Genomic DNA, 19,493 nt, shown 5'->3' with positions numbered 1-19,493 from the left:
CCACGCCGGAGTGGATTATCGACCGTGACACGGCATCATTATGTCGACATTAACGGCGCGAGGAAAACTCGTAATTCCGAGTTAATCGCTTTCTTCTTTCTCGCCGCGAGAACGGGAGGTTGGACAGAGAAACGTTAATTGCGTAAGGACGAAAGGGGGAGAAAAAAAAAAAGAACGCTTGATTAAACTAATAGCGAGCGATATAGCAACATTACAGTCGCGATTTTTCTTCGGATAATTAAAATCAGCGCCTACGAGAATCCGTTTTGAGAATGCCGGGTTAAATTATTGCCTCTTAATGCGGGCGAGCGGAGTTAATGCCAAATTGCTCTTAAATCAAACGCCATTGCCAAGTCGTAGCTACCGCGATTTGCTCAAATTCGCCGAAGGAGCCGTTCGACCTAAAAACGCGCGTGCCACTTTATTTGTTGCAGCGTGTCAGCAGGTCAAGCACGGCGTCCAGGCGGTTTTCGGTCCTCAGGATCCGATCCTGGGACAGCACATTCATAGTATTTGCGACGCCCTTGATATTCCGCATCTCGAGGCCAGGCTGGACCTGGAGACGGAAGCGAAAGAATTCAGCATCAATCTCTACCCCGCACAAAGTCTGCTCAACGCCGCTTATCAGGACATAATGGAGTTTCTCAATTGGACCAAAGTGGTGATCATTTACGAAGACGACCACGGTGAGTAACATAAATTTCTTATTTTTTCTTATTTGACGCGGGCGCAAAAGAAATAACGTACTCTCAATACAAATTTCCTCGTGGGAACATTTTCCTTTTTTTTTTTACCGCAAATGACACGAAGAGAAAAAAAAAATTGCGTGTTCATTGAACTTTGCTGTTTGATCTGAACGATTCTGTAACTACTTAATTAATTAAATAGAAGTTGTATTATCGCTTCCCTAATCTCTTTGAAGTTTGAAATCGCTTGCGTTTGTTTTGCAAAAATCGGAGATTAATTTAATTAAACAGAAGATTTCTATTTAATGAATGAGTTTTTGCAGAGCCAGTATTCATTTGTATTGAAAGTATCGCGGCGGAGCATTGCACGTCGGCAAAAACGATCGAACGTTCAAGTCCACTTTGAAATTTCCCTTGGCATAAAGCCGATTTCAAAGTTCTTTGAAATCCGAACTGTGCGTGTATGGTACTTTTTACAAGAATCCGTGTGTGCACGCGCATGTCAAAGCAATATTTCTCTGATATGCTTTCGCATAAAATTATACTTTATTCAGTTTGAGAAAGGAGTAAGATGTTAGCGGCGATAGATGATTTGGAAGATTCAAGCAGGAATGAAGTCTGATTGTAGCCGACAGTCGAACTCGTTTAAAAAAAAAAAAAAAAAAAAAAAACAGTTTTTTAAACCGATTCCATTTAGTTAATTAATTCGCTTAATGGTTTTATTTAAAATTTAATTTATTTTACATATTTAAATAGTCCGAAGACGTACCTAAATGCAAATTCGGCCGCGAAAAATCAATTTTTAATATAGCCTGTATATTTTACTTTGCCTCAAGAATATGCCAGGAAAAATGCATTAATTATTTATAACGGAACCGCGCACTCGAATCGCCTCTCGCGTAATTTATTCGGAAATAACAAGCGAGCGACGAGTGGTCAGATGAAAAAGCGCAACTCTCCGGATGCGAGCGATTGCGTTGAATTAGAGATAATATTATTAACGCGAGAAAAATCGTACTTCGCGGAAAACGTATACGTTTCGCGACGTCGGAATATTTCTGTGACTGATTATTACGGCACGTGAGTCGTAACCGCAGTTCACTACCGTATACGTGATCTTCTGCAAAATCGCCGCCAAAATCCCACCGTCTGCAGACTCTGTCTGTTTCACAAGACGTGTATTTTACGTTTTATCTTCGTAGGCAATTTTTTTTTATTTTTCTTTATTTTTTTTTATTTCTATTCCCGGCTATTCGTAATTTATCGAGTAGCAGAGATTACTACGATTGTTAAGACACTTGTTCTCGTTGAATAAAAATTTGATAATATTTAATTGATAATGAAACAATTACCACGTTAAATAAGCGCTAAAAACTGATTATAGTAATTAATAAAAATTTAATACAACCCTAAAGCGTAGCGTAAAAGTATTAACTGAGCTAGGATTTTGCTGCATTATACGAAGTCAATAGCAGTTATAGTGAATCGCGAAATTATATTGATATAAAGTGGAGTGAGAGAAAGAGAAAGAGAGAGAGAGAGATTCAATCAAAGAGACCGTATCAATTTATATGACATAAATTCGACTATACATAACGCAATAAGCTATTAAAGGAAAATTATTACGCTATGATCCACCTGTATTGAATGATGTCAATAGGCATGTAAAATTGATAATAAAATCAATGGATGCGTGTGTGGCTTAAACTCCCGTATTAGTATTCGATTACAAGGCGATTAAAAGCAACGGTTGTACGCAATCGAATGAAACATGCGCGCGATAAAATGAAGTGAAAACGCGCCGCCGTCGATAGATTAGCGCTTTCGCCAATGGGGCGACAACGTCTTAAGTTTTTCTATCCAACTTCGCCGCCGTGTCGATAATTTCATTTCCGCGTCTCTCTACGGGGATTTTCGCGGAATTTAACCACCTTTGATGAAAACATCTCCCGAGCTTAACCGCCCTCCACAACGAGCTTAGCTATTTGTGAGGGAAGTACACGTACAAGCCGATTAGAACGCCCCTGACCCCCTGCTGGGCTTCTCGCTATCTCGTTCGAGCCCTCTGCGCCCTCTTCCCCCCTCCTCGCACATCCCACCCTTTACTAGAGTCGACGCTGAATTCCTCGAGAGATTTACCGGGACTCCGGGATCTCCGTGTTTCCTACACTTTCAATTCCGGCGCGCTATGTACCCGCGGAGGTGTAAGGGATTCGGGTCGTCGAAATCGTACACGTCTCGAGCGTGTTTGTCGTTACCGGGGCCCCGCGGATTCGTTTCGGCGGAATTTCGTCTTACCTTACCGGATCGAACATCGTCGTGACGATGCGCCGTGACATGTTCGAGCGGCTCAACGTCGACTTTACGGCTTTACTCGAAAAATCTCTCGGGCAGAATCGGTCCTCTGCATTATATCATCGCGAGAACGTAACGCGGATCGTTCCCGGTACGTTACATCCAACGTCGGTTTAACATGTAAGAGTTAACGAATTTAGCAATTCTAAAGAATTAACTCTCTCGAACTGTTAAATTAAATCGTCCCGGGTCGGTCGCCTTTGCCGGTAAGAGATGCCGGACAGTTTACGAGATTGGCTCATTCAATCGATGGCGCAAGTGCCTAGCGCGAGCACCACGGTGCTATCTTGGGAGCCAGACAGCGTGGCATTAGATCTCTTTCAACTTTCAAGTAGTTTAGAGAGCCGCTAGTATCGATTCGCGATTACTTTACTCGTTTTCCGTCCCGCGGAGTTCTCGCGACGACGCGGAAACTTCCTCCCCCTCCTCCCCCTCCTCCTACCCAGAACGGTAACAACCGCTATCCACTTTGCGCATTTCTCGAATCGCTGCGTTCCATCTAATCAACCGATAGGCACGCTCATTGGGAATTTCACCACGCGTGCGAACTTAAAGCACGTATAATTACTTTAAAGAAAATTATCGAATACATTTAATTCAATTCTCTTTCCACGGTATTAACGGTAAGTTCCGTACGTCCTCTTTCCCTCTCGCCGCCGTCCCTCTTTTTGCGCCGACAAAATTATTGGTACCCCGAAGAATTTCGTAATCGTTATTCCCTGTATGCCTTTAGACCGGCGTGGAATGTCAATTCAGATCTTTCTCAAAAAGTTCAAACATCTTCGCCTCGTCTGCAATTTCAAACGAAAATGGAATTCCGAATAGGCCACGTACAGAGAATACCGTAATACTTTGACCTATATATGACGAGAGATCCCGCGAGTGTTGTTATCTAATTTTCGGCACGCAAAACGAGAGAAGGTAGCCAGAGGAGGGAGGGGGAGAAGGCGATGCCGCTTTCACGTTTAATATCTAATCGCTCTTGTTTGACACGCGTCTAAATACGGAGACGTGACCATTTGTTTCGGCCGCCGAGGGTGCATTCATCTCCGCGAATTTAATTGAGTTTCCGCCCTCTGCTCGCGCGCGAGGGAGATATCGCGCATTAGCGCGGAACGAGCAAAATCAAGTCACCGCATTAGGAGCCTTCCGCCGTACAATAAACGCCGTCCGCATTACTCCACTGGCAGATATAGCGAGATAGACTTTACAATGAAGTCCCGTGTCCGTGGCACGGGGTAATATCAACGCCAAGTTTCCCCGTATACACCAGATATGTGCATGCAACATACAATGTTGATAACGAACTAGAGAAATCGTGACTACGCGGAGCTGTCTAGTTTTGCGCCTGCGGGACGTGCCACTTATCCCTCCGCACTAATGCCGCCACGTAGAATTATCCTCGCGGCGTGAATTTTAAGCCTTAATAAATGAACTGATAAACGTAACGAGGAGCATTATCTTCGACGTCGTATTAAGTAAATTATTTCCACGTTAAGTTGCTTAATAGATCGAAACAGGCGCATTAAGTGTCGGGTTAATAAACTACGCGATATAAAAGGCACGAGAGGAGTTACGTTTCTGCCGGGGAAGAGTTTTTCCGATTGAAATAACGACGTGTTATCGCACGAATAATACGGCGCGATATTAAGCGAAAATTCTTCCACGTCCGTCCCGTCTTTATGTGAGCCGACTTACGTGCTCCAGCTCGTTAGACATTATTCAGCGAAAAGTCAGCGGCGAGATTCCGACGAGTCGTAATTGCATTCGGAGTTCATCGCGGGCTTGCGCGAAATGAAACCGCCACGTGGATTAATGTTTCACGGTTAATTCGACGGTGGTTTTCCAATCCGCGGTATAATAAGATCGGGCTTCATTCGTCTACGCGGAAAACACGGAAGGGAGAGGAATTCGCCGCGAGAGAGGCGATGGTACTTTCCGCTTTTTCTCCACCCGAAAAAGGAGCACGTCGAGTGGCCGAAACGGTTTCGAGCCCGCTTCGTACTCTCCCCCGCCAACCTGATTCCGTGTCCTTACGTCCCGAGAATCGCCAATGAACCTTCAACCTGGCCCATCACAGTCCATTGTGGAACTTCCAAGACTCGCTCACTCCATCGAACAACCATCTCCGCGCATTCCCCCCTTCTTACGTTACTCCCCTCGCCCTTTCATTCTACCGTTCCTTACCGTTCGCATTCCTTCAGGAACCCTTCAGAATAATGGAGTCGCTGGCGGAAGGACGAATCGTCCCGCTGAACGCACAGCCCTGCATTTTTATATTTCGATGCAGAATGGTAAAGAAAGAAAAAAAAGAAAAAAAAACAAGGCTGGCTTATATATTTTTCATTTTTCTTTCCGGCAGTCGACAATTTTATTGAAAAATTTTTGCGTCCCGCGAATTTGATCGAAATACCGCGAATACGAGACTTAAAAGTAAAGTCGTTTGGGATATACATTGTTAATTCCGGAAGTGGTAATAATTTTGCGATTTATTTTAGTGCGTTTAACGCTCCATCTTTTTAGTAAGAGTGTAACATTTTTAACGCCAGGTGCATCCACCACCAGGCTGCTTTTTTACTTTCTACATTTTATTTGCGATATATTTTGCCGAGATGTTTCCTTCTTATTTCTTTAGTACGCTCGTTCCGTAAAGTTTGCTAGCTCAAGCATGAAACGTCAAATCCTTTTTACGTAAGATCCGTCAAAACCAGGCGATACGGTCTTGTATTTTTATAACCTCTGAAAGTGACAGTCCAATAGCATTCTAGAGATCTTGAAGATCCACGACAGAAAGCTACGAGCATCTTATGCTTAACTTTTCCTATCGCATTGAATGGCGCGTGTGCTAAATGGTTTTAAATCCTAAACGCGCCCCTCGACGATCTCGTTCTATAAATTGAAAATAATCCGGTAATTACATGGAAATTTAAAGAATATTACGCGAGGAACGGAACGCGAACGTTGCATTCCTAAAAATTACGTATGAGCGTTGTCATTTCGGGACCTTTCCGTAGATATTCCGCCACGCGGTGCATCTTCACGTATGCGAGGAAGAATTTCTCTTCGTTATAATGAGAATTTTACGATCCCGGACCCCCCCTCTGTAAATGTCCAGTCGAGCGCGTATGTTTTACACGATAGCTAAATCATGGAAGAACGCAGAAGCCAGAGTTCGTTTCCAGATGCAGCGAGTCTCCGCGAACTTTTCGAATAACTCGACGATCGTCGAACTTCCACAATATGTCGTTGTTCCGCACGATCGACTGACCGGTCCTGATGGGACACGAGCAAATCTTCCGAAAACAAGCATTTTTATGAAGCACCGACACTAGCCGTAAAATGATCTCGTACGTATAATAACGCTTGAATAAATTTTTTTTCCCTTAAATTTTATTAAAATAATGTTATACTTTTTTTTTAAGCTTCGCAGAGGCAATAGCTATTATCTTTGTTCTTTGACGGAATATAATTACTTCTTATACTTTCTTAGAATAATATTAAAAAACATCGGCAAGTATCTTTTTTTTTTTACGTGACTTAAAATGCATTTATATTCCAAAGCACTATTAAAGTACTTCCAAATCGAGTCTCTCAGCTTCCCGCGGCTCGTTCGCGTCTCCAATATTCATTCGGCCGTTTCTCTTGAAATGCGCATGTTTAAGACAGCCGGCGATCCAATTATTTCGATCGTCTGTCATCGCGCGATCCACTCGAGGCGAGAAACGAAAAAGAAGAAGGCAAGTAATCGTTGACGGCATCCTTTCGCGGTCGGGGCGCCGACTCAGCGCAATATTTCGCATCGTCGAGGCGTATCGACATTTCGAGTACGTAAGTGGTCGTTATTAGAGTGTAGAAAAACCGATATGATAATTTTTCCTCCATTGGGAGAAGACGCACGAAGCGCTTTCTCTCGTACAGTCTACGACTTCCCGATTCTCCGAATAAGTTATCGTTCTTATGCATCCACCACGTTCGATCTCGTCCGTATCATCTTTCCTGTTTCGCGTTTCGCGGAATCTCGCAAATAATGCAACCAATTATCTCGGTCTCTCCTAAGATTTGTGCAAAGTCGACAATACTTATAATTTTTTTTTTTTTTTTTTTTTTTTCGTCTCAAGTGGAACTTCCGTTTTTACTCATTTTTATTAACGATCTTCGTATTATTCTTTAAGCGAACAGAAAAAGATAATTATAATAAGATATAAAGCGCGCTTATATTACGCGAGTTATATGTAAAAACGTGCGAAATATCGCGGAAACATTTCTCAATGCTCGCCGTCGAAAGCCGAGATAACACCGTGCTGTTAAGTCCGAAACCGCAACGCGGATCGCAGTGAGAAATTGCGTCGCATTGCGCTCATTTCCGCACGTCATGCCTCGTTCCCTGAGAACGCAATCTTCCTCAGTACCCCTTAAACACAATGTACGTTAAGTCGGACAGTGCCAATTCCCTAGTTAGTCATCTGCACGGTGCAGTTCTCTTGCCAGAACTATAGAATCGTAAATGACGTTCTGTTGTTCCACTTTGATGAATGTTCACCAACTGTCTTGAAACGCAACTTGAGATAATTCATCACGCTCTATGGCTTTTCGCGTCAATTTTAATAAAAGATACTGCCTATATTATCTCTCGATTTCTCTCTCTCTCTTTTTTTTTTTTTTTTTTTTTCTTTCTACCTCGCATGTCTCGCGTGAAATTGCGCAAAGCAGTAAAACGCTCGAAATGCTATTTTAATTAAAATTGTCGTTTCAAATGGCTCTCATGAAAGTCCGTTCTTGGTGTACGCAAAGTGTTCATAAATTGAGTTGCAACGGGTCACACCACAAACCGTGAGAAATATTCTAGTTATTATTTTCAGTTCAAGCTGTAACGCCCAATTTAATTATCTCTTTCAACTACCTTTTGCTATTGTGTCACGCAAATTATTTCTAATTTATATAATAATTTTTTTTTTTTTATAATAATAGAATTTTTTTAAATAGTTTTATCTACTATCAAAATGCAATTGTTTGTCGAGAAAATTAACGAATAAAAATGTGTTGATTACACATGCTACAAATTTTTATTAAATTCTTCGAAATAATCTTTTTTATAATATTCTATTAGTTATTATATCGTAAATTAAAAATACTTTATGCGATCGACACAGTATTGATGTACGAAACATACGCTGCTTAATCTTAAACCACTGCGACTATTATTTATTGTGCTTCCCAAGATAATTGTCGGATGCTGTCCTTTGGGAGACAAAATCTGCTTACATGAGAACATGTTCTCATAGTCTTGTACGAATCGTCGCTTGAGACAGCTTCAATTAAACTCTTACTCGCTTCTGAATTAAATACTGTTAACTATTTAGCGTACAGTTATCCACGACGAACTTAATATTTATTATTACAATAAAAAAGACATTTTCTTTTCTACACTTTCAGAAATCTTTTTATGCAAATAAGGCTAATATTGCTTAATATACGTAAGCTCTTTAACACGATCGGTATATGTAGAAACGAACTAACGTCGAAGATAATTTTTTCCATACTACCGCGAGAAGATTCGAACAGTTTCGATTAATAAATGGTCGAGATGAAACGGATACGGGGAGTAATAATTGAGACAAGCGAAAAATTAAAGGGACGGGCAAACGCGAGACCTAATGTAGGTGGTCTATATTTAGATATCGATTCGCACGAGCAAACTCGAACGTATCAATCAGCAGTTCGTTTGCATGGGTGGAGTTTACCGTGAAAGATTATCTCGACTTGGGCGGTTCGCGCTCGAAGGAAACTGACAGGCCGAAATCTTGCCACCCGTCTAAGGCACGCGTCGGAATCTCAAGGGCCAAAGTTCGCGCCGTTAACTTACAAGAGAACAGAGCCTGTGTCTCCCCAGAAGACCTGCAAGTCAGATACCTTGATTACTTAGGCACTGGAGAGTATTGATTTCGTCGTATAGCGCGATTCACGGGTTTCCGTGCCATTAAGCGACCAACCTGATAATTCCAACGAAGATCGCGAAACAAACGATTCACTCGCGTCGACATCGTCAATCGTACTTGCGGCTCTCAAAAATTTAGATTTTACGCTACTGATGTATTGAGAGAGAAAAACAAAAAAATAAAATAAAATAAAAGAAATATGTTCTTAATTTTTTTTCAGGATTGGTGAAGCTTCGGGAGATAGTGAGATCGCCGAAAATCGGTGATATCGAAGTCACTCTCCGACAAGCAGATCTCAAGTCGTACAGGCAGGTCCTCTCCGAAATAAAAAGCAAGGAAATTCGAAATGTCATCGTAGACACAAAACCCGAGCACATGCATCATTTTCTACGAATGGTAATAATTTTTCTACACGCGCTTCAATCGCGTAATCATATGTAATTACTGTTTAAAATATTTTACAATTCCTAAAAAATACTGTCAATTAATTATGAAAAGTATGCGAAACTAAATATTGAAAAAAAAAACTACGAAAAGATACCGCGTTTGAAAAAGTTTTCTGTCGATAAATTATTAATTCAAAGTTATTCCAAACAATTTTCACGCGCAGGACTGTTTAAGAACGAAAATTGACCGTAGATTTCTCCGCGTTGTAAAAAAAAATTTGTTACGATTTTAGAAGATCGTCGATTCGTATTTTAAATATACATATATTCTATCTCGCCCAAGCGGTCCCAGCTGACCGTATCGCATATATTGCAGATTCTGCAGCTGCAGATGAATGATTACAAGTACCACTACCTCTTCACGACTTTCGTAAGTACCCTAGGGATATTGAAACGCACAGTGAAAACCCACTTGGTCCGCGACTCGATTCGCTCGCTTTCCGCAGGATATCGAAACCTTCGACCTCGAGGACTTCAAGTACAATTTTGTCAATATCACTGCCTTTCGTTTGGTCGACGCGAATGACGTCGGCGTACGTAGTATTCTGAGGGACATGGAGCGCTATCAGCCGTCGGGTAACACAATCCTCAATAAATCGAGGATCATCCAGGTAAGCACACACGAGCTTTCTGTTTGTGGAAACGCGCGCGCCTAGTATATTCGGAAAGATAATTCAGTGCTTTGATTTTATAATTAAAAAGGTGAGGCTCGTAAGAAACTTGAGGGCTCGTTAAATATTTATGATTCGATGTATTATTCGATATATTTGCGTAATCTGCGACTTTTCATAATTTCAAGATTCACCTTGCGTTAATAAAGAAAGAAATATTCGAAAAGTTTTCATTTACGAAAGAAATCATTTTCTTTTTTTTTTTTACTTTACGATCTGTTTTCGTATTTTTATTCGTAAAACGTAACAACTGTATACTGATGTACTATACTTTTATTTCACAAACGAGTTTTATCAACCATAATTTTGTACGATGACGGCATTGTACCTTTGAAAGATTGGCAGAATCTCAATGAAAGATGTAAAACAATTTATCGTCACATTGTATATACACGTTAGTGAACCTAGTTTCGATATCTGCGCGTCAACATCGCTGAATGGAGTTATATGGGGCGATAAAATCGGCTAAAAGCTATTGGAACGTATGCGCTGCCACATCACGAGTAATGAATACGTAGATAACAACAGTCATCGCTGTTATCAAAGCAACGGGTGTGTTTTTTTTTTCTTTTTTCGATGCAATAATAAAACAAGATATAATTAAAAAAAAATAAAAAATTATTCAGCGGAAAAGTTTTTCGTCGTTTGCACGTAAAGAGATTAATAACTATTGACGTCGAAATAGATCGTCGACGACATAGCGATTAAGCTGGCTTTTCAATTAATTTTAATCTTATTACTAGTTCCCGATTTAAGCATATACAATAATTTAAAAAAAAAGCCCCGCGTATGCGAATATGCTGTCGTAAAATCTACATAAAATACTCGGATATTGCGATATCGGGAAATGGAAATTCAACGTTTGACTTTGTACTTTGCGCACACATATGTCTCCAGTCAATTCAACTTCTATTAAATTATGATATATGATTTCCTCCTAATGCATATATGGAAAAAGAAAGTTGTATTTGCATTTAAATTGTATAACATTCTGGCTAAATTGCGTGGTTACGAATTCCAGCGTACGTACAATATGTTGCCGGCGCAATCTTCCTCATTAACGAGTTATACCGCATAACCCCCAATTTACGAAATATTATTTACTATAATTAGAATAAATATCAGTGTTGCGTAAAATGAAAATGAAAGGATGCCTGCCTCCCCGCGTTCTCCTTTTCAGACATTCATTAGCATAGCGTACAGTACAAATAAGTACAAATAATATTTAAAAAATTTTCATTATTTGTGGCATAAGGATAATGAGTCTCTATGAAAAAAATAATAATAATAATTTGAGAGAGAAAGAGATAAAGAACTCCTTGCTACTCTTTCGCCTTGTGGTTTGTAACAGAATTATCACATATTCGCTATGCATATAAAACCTGCGGCGGGTTTCGCAACGAGCTCACGACGCGTGAAACTTAACGTCTTTTTTTCTCTCTTTTTTTTTTTTTTCTTTTCAATTTAGATGCAGATCAGAGCGTTATCGCGGCGACGACGACGTCGACGACTTTGTGCGAACGCGTCGAATGGCGTGTCGATGAAGCACCGTGCGTATTCGCGGGGAAGTCGCACAACGCATGCATTTAATCGCGCTTCCGCAATCAGGGAAATTTGAATACTTGTTAAATTTTTTCTTTTTTTTTCCTACTAATGCAATTGCATTTTTTATAAATCTCCAGCCCAAAAGTTCACTTACGCGAAACATCTTCGAGTTCGGAAGTAATAATTCAAATAGAATGGCGCTATTTCTGAAACTTCTGCGTTACGCTTCGAGTATTCTTTGTGGTTATTTTTGTTTTTTTTTTCTTTTTTTTACACCCTCAAATCTCATTCTCCCGAAGGACGGCATTCTACGAACGCGAAAGGATTATTTGCATGTATAACAAAATTGAGGGGCTCCGACGGGCCGGAGAGAAAAGTGCGATCTTTTGTCGGAACGACCATCCGGAAAGATAAAGTTTATATTTCCTCGGAAAACGTATATTTGCCTTTTTCGAAAAATATGCCGGGGAATATCGCTACCGCTGTGATAAACGGGACGAAAGAACGTTCTTTTATTCAACGAGTGTTTGACATCGGTCTTAAAATTATATCGATATCGAAGAACAAGAGTTCTTAAATTTGTAATTTTTTTTTCACTTACGCTGCACTTTAAAAAAAAGATTCAAGAATGATTTCTCAAACAATAACTCGTAACAAAATAAATATGCGATCTATTTACAAAGCAAACGTGCAAAAGCTTAGTATATTTTCCAATATTCCATTTTTAAGATAATCAAAATTTCCATCCGTGCTATGGGCGACGAGAACGAATTGTAAATAGACAATCTGAAATTCCAGATGCGATACTAAGATTAAAAAACTTGGCCACATTTACAATTCATGAGGAAATGGCCGAGTTTAGGTCCACGAGGAAAAGAGTTCTCTAATTACTTCCGCTACAGCCGTTAAACTTCCCGGGGCGGCACAATACGGAAGCAGCACGTAATATTCGAATGTAATATACACTTTAAAAGCGGATTGCGAGACTCACTTACTTAAAAGCACTCGAGAAAAGCATCTTGATCCCGATAAATTACTTCTATATTTCACCCTTGCCGCCATCGCCGCGGCGCGTTATAGAAAACTTAAAGTTTTCTCGACAGAAGCGGCGCCGCTGACTGTAGAATTTTGGAACGCTCAGCATTCACGATTACGACCCTATAACCAGAATTTTTTTTTCTTTTCTTTTTTTTTTCGCGTTTACTGCTTGCCGGAATTTCGGACGTCAAGGCAGCGAGATTACGGACCATTCCGGAACGGTCTAATTGCTTGCAAAAATGTTATCAAGCGTGGTCGTATCGGTGGATATCAACGAAACAATTCGAATTAACGTCTGCGTCTGAAGTAGTCTATGTAATTACCAAGGAGCATTGCCGGAGCCAGGGAAAGGGAAGATTTAACACGCGCTCTTGTGAAAATTTGGGCAGAAAGCGGAATCTAAATCTAAAAATATTTACAAAATATTCATGATCGTAATTTCAGACGGATGTTTTTTAATATTATTTTTTTTTATTTTTGCAATTTTATTAATTTACCACACGCACGCACATTGCGTATTCGAAAATGTCAAAAGAAGCTCTAGAGTCCACGACTGTTATTATTATTTTATCTCGTTAGTGAAATGGACGCAGGTGTTCGTGCTGTTCTAAGACTTCCTTTCGCTTTTAAAAACAATCTCTCCGCGATAACGAGCGAAAATAAATCCATATTTTTCCAAGTCGCTTAATCAAATCTCCTTTGCGAAAGTTCAGCGTCCTAATAATACTTCATAATTTATGTCAGCAATCCAGTTGCGGTAATTAGAATTTATAATTACGATTAGAGAATTTAGTTTCAGCTCGTTATCAATCGAGAATTAAAAGTAGCACGAGACGTGGCTGTCTTTCAAATACGAAATACACGACTTATCTTTGCGCCGCAAGTTTAAGAGCTCGTCGGCAATCTTCTTAAGCCCCCTAGATAATTCCTCCCGTTCGCTTTCAAGCGAATTGTCAAACGCCCATCCTCTATTGTCGAAGGCAACCTGTTCGCGTCGTCGCCGTTGCCGACGTTCTCGTATGCAGCTCGTAGTGAAATTACCCTACGGCGGCTTTTGTTTCAACACCACTTGAAGCGTGCATCGTTGCATCCCCCCCTCCTACCCTCTTCAACCAAGTTCCGTTACCGCCGACGTCAACCCCCCGCCAACCCCGTCAGACCCGCCAGCCAGCCCTCTTCCTTTTCCGCGCCGCTAAACGACCGAGTTAACTCCGGCAAAGCCGCACAAAAAGCACGGTCACAATCAACGCTCGGCGGCGGCAGAAGAGCAAAGGAAGAAAAAGAAAATGGAACGCAGTTTAGGCGTCGAGGGTCGAGAGAAAGAAGTAGGTGGCTTCACCGAGCCCGGGGAGCCAGCCACCGAGATAAGCGGGGTGGGCATACCTGGTTAACTCTCCCTCTAGACTCGGAACCGCGACTCGGGCTTCGGCCGAGAAAATATAGACGTGGTTACACAAGAAGCGCGATGTAAGTAGGCTACGTAGACCGAAGTGAGCGAGAGGATTGACTTTTACGTGACGGGGAACGAGTGAGACAAGACCGCGCCCGGATAAGAAGAAGCTTGTTACACCAACGTGGAAACCGCAGATGCATACTGATCGCGCGTCGACTGCCGGCAACGCGCTTGCCTCCCCCGTCGTACGTTTTCCATCCCCTTCTTACATCGCCCACTCGACGAGAGGAGCTAACAACCTCGTAGAGACGAGATGGACTTTTTCAGTCTCGTCCGCGGCTGGAAACGCGAGGCGGGCGAGTGTGTGCGCGCCGCTGATGTAGCGGCGTAATGAGAAAGATCTACATTAAATCGTGATGAAGAAACCACCCCCGGTGAATAGACGTGCCTAATTGCGCGATTCTGTAAGCTCCAACGACTTTCGTCGATAAAAAAATAAAGAAGAAAAAATGAATATGTGTTTCACGCGGCTCGGGATTTTGTAAGCTTAAACATCTTCCGGAAGTTACGTTATCCGAAACTTTTATATTGAAAAAGAAAAAAAAAAACAAAATTTGAAATTTCATTAATAATTTTTTTACAGCATTTTTATCTTTTCTCCATAATATATACTATCTTTTTTTTTTCTTTTTTATAAATTAAAAGAAAAACTTTGTAATTTATGTATTTATAATTTATAGATAAATAAATTAAATATCAAAAGAAAGAGTTACTTCTAAATGCTACATTTAGTTAATTAATTTTTATGTGAACGACTGTAGTCAACAGTTATAATGCTTAAAATGCGAATGTGTACGCAGAGTAAAAATTAATTACGACGAGTAGAAACGGTTTCTCTTTATTCAGACGAGAGTGAAAAGGCCTCATTTTATAAACTATCTTCGAACGTGTGTATAATGAGCAGCCATTAATTACTATTTTTCACTTAATGCGGGGATTAATGAGAGAGGGAAGGAAGGCCCCGGGCATCAAGATTTCTATCTCGCTGTCTCATATTTCTCTTAACTCTTCTCCAATCCGCTCGGCCAATGAATCACTGAATCCTCTGGTCTATGCTGGATAACCTTTGCTCTTAGTGTCATAAATCAGGCTATCTCGCACTCGAAAGGTTTTATTATTTTATTTGGCAAGCGGGCTGTAGTCATACTAGGAAGGTAAGTTCCCGTAGCGACTGCAGTGGTCAGAAATATGGTTAGAACGACAGTGGCCTGGTTGCAACTTTTTAGAAAAAAAAAAAAAAAATCTACGACATGCTAGCCACAAAAACTAACACATGTTTCGCTAATCGCGAATGTCCACTGCGTCGTAAAATATTATTCTTATTTAAATTGCCTGAATATTTTTTAATAAGATAAATATTGTAAAATAACTTAATTAATTAAAATAAGATAATTTGATCTGCAAAAATGTAAAAAAAAAAGAAAAAGAAACTATTGTTAAAGACGATGAAAAAGCGTTTCTTAAGAATTTTTTTTGCAACACTGCGATATCGTGTTCAGAAGTTTATCGTTGCGAACAAATCGCATTGCCTTCCACTATCGTAAATTATATTCGTTGCTGAACTGTCAATATCAGGCCGATTACAAACAACCAATTTACAGCGTTCCCTGCAAATAGCTTCGCCTATTATTACGAGTCATTACGGAACGCGCCACGGTCAATGGGAAATTTCTTCACATAAAACGCAGAAGTTCATTATTGCGCACCGCGCAACTAATTCCTCGCGCGTAATTAAATATGGTTTGCAGCTCCATGGATTAATGACAATTGCATTTCAATACGCTAACAGACCTTTGCGACACGACGCATGCCACGACTAAATTTTCATCAATAACTAGAAAGGAAAAGATTGCCCTGAGGCGTGTAAACGAGTCGGTAGACATAAAACACGCTCGGCGGCGTTTAAATAAAAATGAATATCGTAGATTATGTAAACGTTTGCGGAATTAGATTTGAAAACGATACAAAATACGTAAAACAGATAAGTTAAAAAGCTGTGAATTTTCTAACATTCCTGTCACGTAAAAAAAAAAAAAAAAAAAAAACAATGCATCGAAAACGTTCAACAGGAATTTGTGACATTTGCCGACAGCAAAGTAAACCCGTTCCAACTATTGTAACAAATATTATATTATCGTGAAATATATATATATTTTTTTTTTTTTGTTATTTATTGGAAAAGCAATACATCAAATGCAGCTTGACTTATATTCTTTCTTTCTCTCTCGCTTCCCTACCCTCTCTTTCTCTCCATCATCCGCATACATGCAGCATTACAATATAAAATTGAAAAACTGTCCATTTGAAATTGAATACCCTGTCCATCATGATGTTCACTTTATAAAATATCACGCAAAACATCATATTGTAAAAAAAAAAAATAATAAAAAATAAAAAACACGCGGATTTTACTATTAATTTTTCCACTGTTATAATTTTAAAAAGGTATCGTATAAAATAGAATTAAAAAATTTAACAATAGAATTTAATAGTAGAATTTAAAAATTAAAAGTCCCGAAACATTCATCAAGCGGAGTATCGAATGCAAACGTATCACTAAGAGCAAAGAATTCCACGAGAGTGCTCGATGTATTACAAACGCCGATAGATTTTTTTTTTATTTTAAATAACCATCATAATGACGCTGAGGGACACGCTGGGACGAGCGTAATACACGATCTATCCTGTGATAAATTATTCACGCTGCATTCTGATCAAGTTAAAAGTAACATGAGCCGGGCCCTAGACATTCTTAGATTTAAACAAATCGGATCGCAGCTTAGTAGTCAGTGGCAAGCGGGATAAGGACCATTATCGTTTCTCTTCCCGTTATCCCGGCTGGGCGGAAGCTACGCTTGCACGTAGAAGATTGGTTAAGCCAAGGAGTTCATAAAGAAATTTCTATTTGCCAAACAGGCTGGCGGAAAGGAAGAAATTCGCGTCCGTGGAATCCCGCGACATAAAGCAAGATTTGTTTCAGAATCCGCGCTCCGAGTAGTATTTATTTCAATTACGTCAGACTAAGAGGAAGGAATTTATCTTCATAACGAGAATTTTTCGGAACGGGATTCCGTAAATGGACACTTACTTAAAAGGATCTATTCGAAGACGGAATTTACGATGAGTGAAAATACATGTAACGCGAGGGAACGGTCCATTCGCGCTTATGAATGTCGTAGAAGCTGAGTAAATTCAGACGGTACGTCGCGCTTTTTACGCTTCACTGAAGAATATAGATAATTAATAAATCGATTTTTATCGCATTAACTGAGACGACAAATAATATGCATTTCACCAAATTGATTGTCATTTTCGATTCATTTAAATTCCTCACCAGCAACATTTCTAACCAAACTGACAAGGAAGGTGAGGACGGCAAGTAGTTTGACGAGGCATTTCCATTTAAATGCTAATGAACAGGCCAATCCTAAGACCGGACCAGAAGTCGTGAGGCGGTCCCGTCGCCGTTCGTTGCAAAGTTAAATGCGCGTTTCAAGAAAGAGACGACGCGAACCAACGAGCCGGACAAATGACAGACCTTTTCGAACTAATTCCGTGGCGCGATTATCTGAATGGGAGTTGGATCGTGGATTAGGAAGTATCAAAGTTTCGACCTCGCCTTGCCAAACGCGCGACGGGAGCTTACCAGAGCTAACGAATGTCCAATGGCTAACCACCGATCCATCCGACCTAGACAAGACTTTAATCTACCGGACACTTGACTGGTGCCCGCGATTGCCAGTTTCTTCATTATTCGCGCGAAATTGCCAATTTCCAGGAGCTGTTCGGTCTCGCGCGCCTGCTTGTATCGGTCGAGTAGGTACTACCGCGTCCACTCTTTCGAAAGTCTGCGCTATACGAAACAAAACTATGCTTAACGGTACGGATTCATCCGTAGCTAGCGAGTTAATACCCATTCAGAAATATAATCCTTATAATAAATGCTCGTACGTACGTACAAGTTTATTTAACATTTTTTTTAATTACTTAAAGCACCGGCAGTAAAAAATTGTTGAAGCAACTTTACCGTAATTTTAAATGGATCGCGTGGGGAGAATTTTTTTCAAGCTTTATATCATAAAGGCTTTTGAATTGGCATATAGGCAAGCCCGTCGCGAATTTAATTGCGTATGATCGTCGTTGTTCGTGAATAATGCAATTTCAACAGCATGGTATCGAATGACATTGATGACTTATTAACTATTATGCACGCGAAAAATGTGAAGCTTTATAGTGCCTCAATACGCATATATTCGATTAAATGCTCCTAGGTGAAGCCACGCTTGCCATTCCTGTCCGTTGGTTAAACTCGGGCTAATTAAAACCACGCTCCAATTAGCTTCGGATAACTAGAGTGTATTCACAGTGCAACAACTATCACAACTTCCATCCAACTAAGAGATTTCTGATAATACGCGTGAGCTCGTCCACCTCATTTTCGTTCCGACACGGGCATAATAAAGCGTAAAGGTTTTGATAGAAAATACAGTGAGGCGCACATAATTTTAATTAAATTAAACAAATTATTGTTTAACCAGACAATACGATAACCTACATATATTGAAAAGTCTTTTTTCTTCTCTTTTGCAACGCGTAAATAATTTTTGTAATTTTAATAAATATTCGTTAATAATTAAATATCAAACTAACTTTTAATACAAAATTGTATACGTATCTTTATTAAAAGCACATCATTGAAATGCTTAAAAAACGAATTACCAAACGAAAATTACGAATAATTAATTTGTCGATTTTAATGAATAAGTACATGGAAAAGTTCCATTATAATTACATTCTTTTATAAATCAAAAATTGAAAATTTCAAGTATGAATAGAAATTCTACCTGCTCGCGATTACTTGACGCGAAAATTACGCCGGCGAGCCGCGTGAACAAAATCCTATTAAGCGGTAATCACAATAATCCACTCGGTTTCGCTCAAAAAAAAAAACTGAAATAAAATACGCGTCTCTCGTTATAGAGAAAAGAATCATCAAACGCGCAGCATCGCGAAGCGATCGCGTTCGACGCTGAACGCTGGCGGGTGTGTTTTGACCTTTTTCGACCGGGACAGGAAGGAGTATGCGCTTTGTTGTATTTGTCACATCTCATGAGGCTACGCGATAAAATGTTTTCATGTTTGGTGAGAGCCATCGCGATCGATACGATCGATACGCACGGTTCCGTACACGCCGATCACCGGATCACAAGGGGATGAGGGGGTGGGAGGGGGAGAAAAAAGTGATAACCGCGTCGTCTACCGCCGGCTATTAATTTTTCCCAGCTCCCGAATTCACTCCGCGGGATGCGTTGGACGCAATTTTTCCGCGACGCGGGCACGCACGCACGTACGCGCTTGCAGAA

General features: G+C 40.3%; 1 protein-coding gene across 1 annotated transcript in view; it reads left to right on the top strand.

Annotated features, from left to right (window-relative positions):
* Positions 1–19,493, top strand: part of LOC139107873 (glutamate receptor ionotropic, kainate 2) — a 99,292-nt gene that overhangs the window by 38,813 nt on the left and 40,986 nt on the right. The window contains exons 3-6 of the mRNA XM_070665746.1: positions 435–686; positions 9,198–9,373; positions 9,740–9,793; positions 9,870–10,034. Of these exons, the coding sequence (XP_070521847.1) occupies positions 435–686; positions 9,198–9,373; positions 9,740–9,793; positions 9,870–10,034 (647 nt within the window). The remainder of the gene's footprint in view (positions 1–434; positions 687–9,197; positions 9,374–9,739; positions 9,794–9,869; positions 10,035–19,493) is intronic.

The sequence above is a fragment of the Cardiocondyla obscurior genome, linkage group LG14 (assembly GCF_019399895.1).
Source record: "Cardiocondyla obscurior isolate alpha-2009 linkage group LG14, Cobs3.1, whole genome shotgun sequence".
Taxonomy (NCBI): Eukaryota; Metazoa; Arthropoda; class Insecta; order Hymenoptera; family Formicidae; genus Cardiocondyla; species Cardiocondyla obscurior.
The sequence above is the reverse complement of the archived record's forward strand: the minus strand, read 5'-3'. Positions and strand labels throughout refer to the sequence as shown.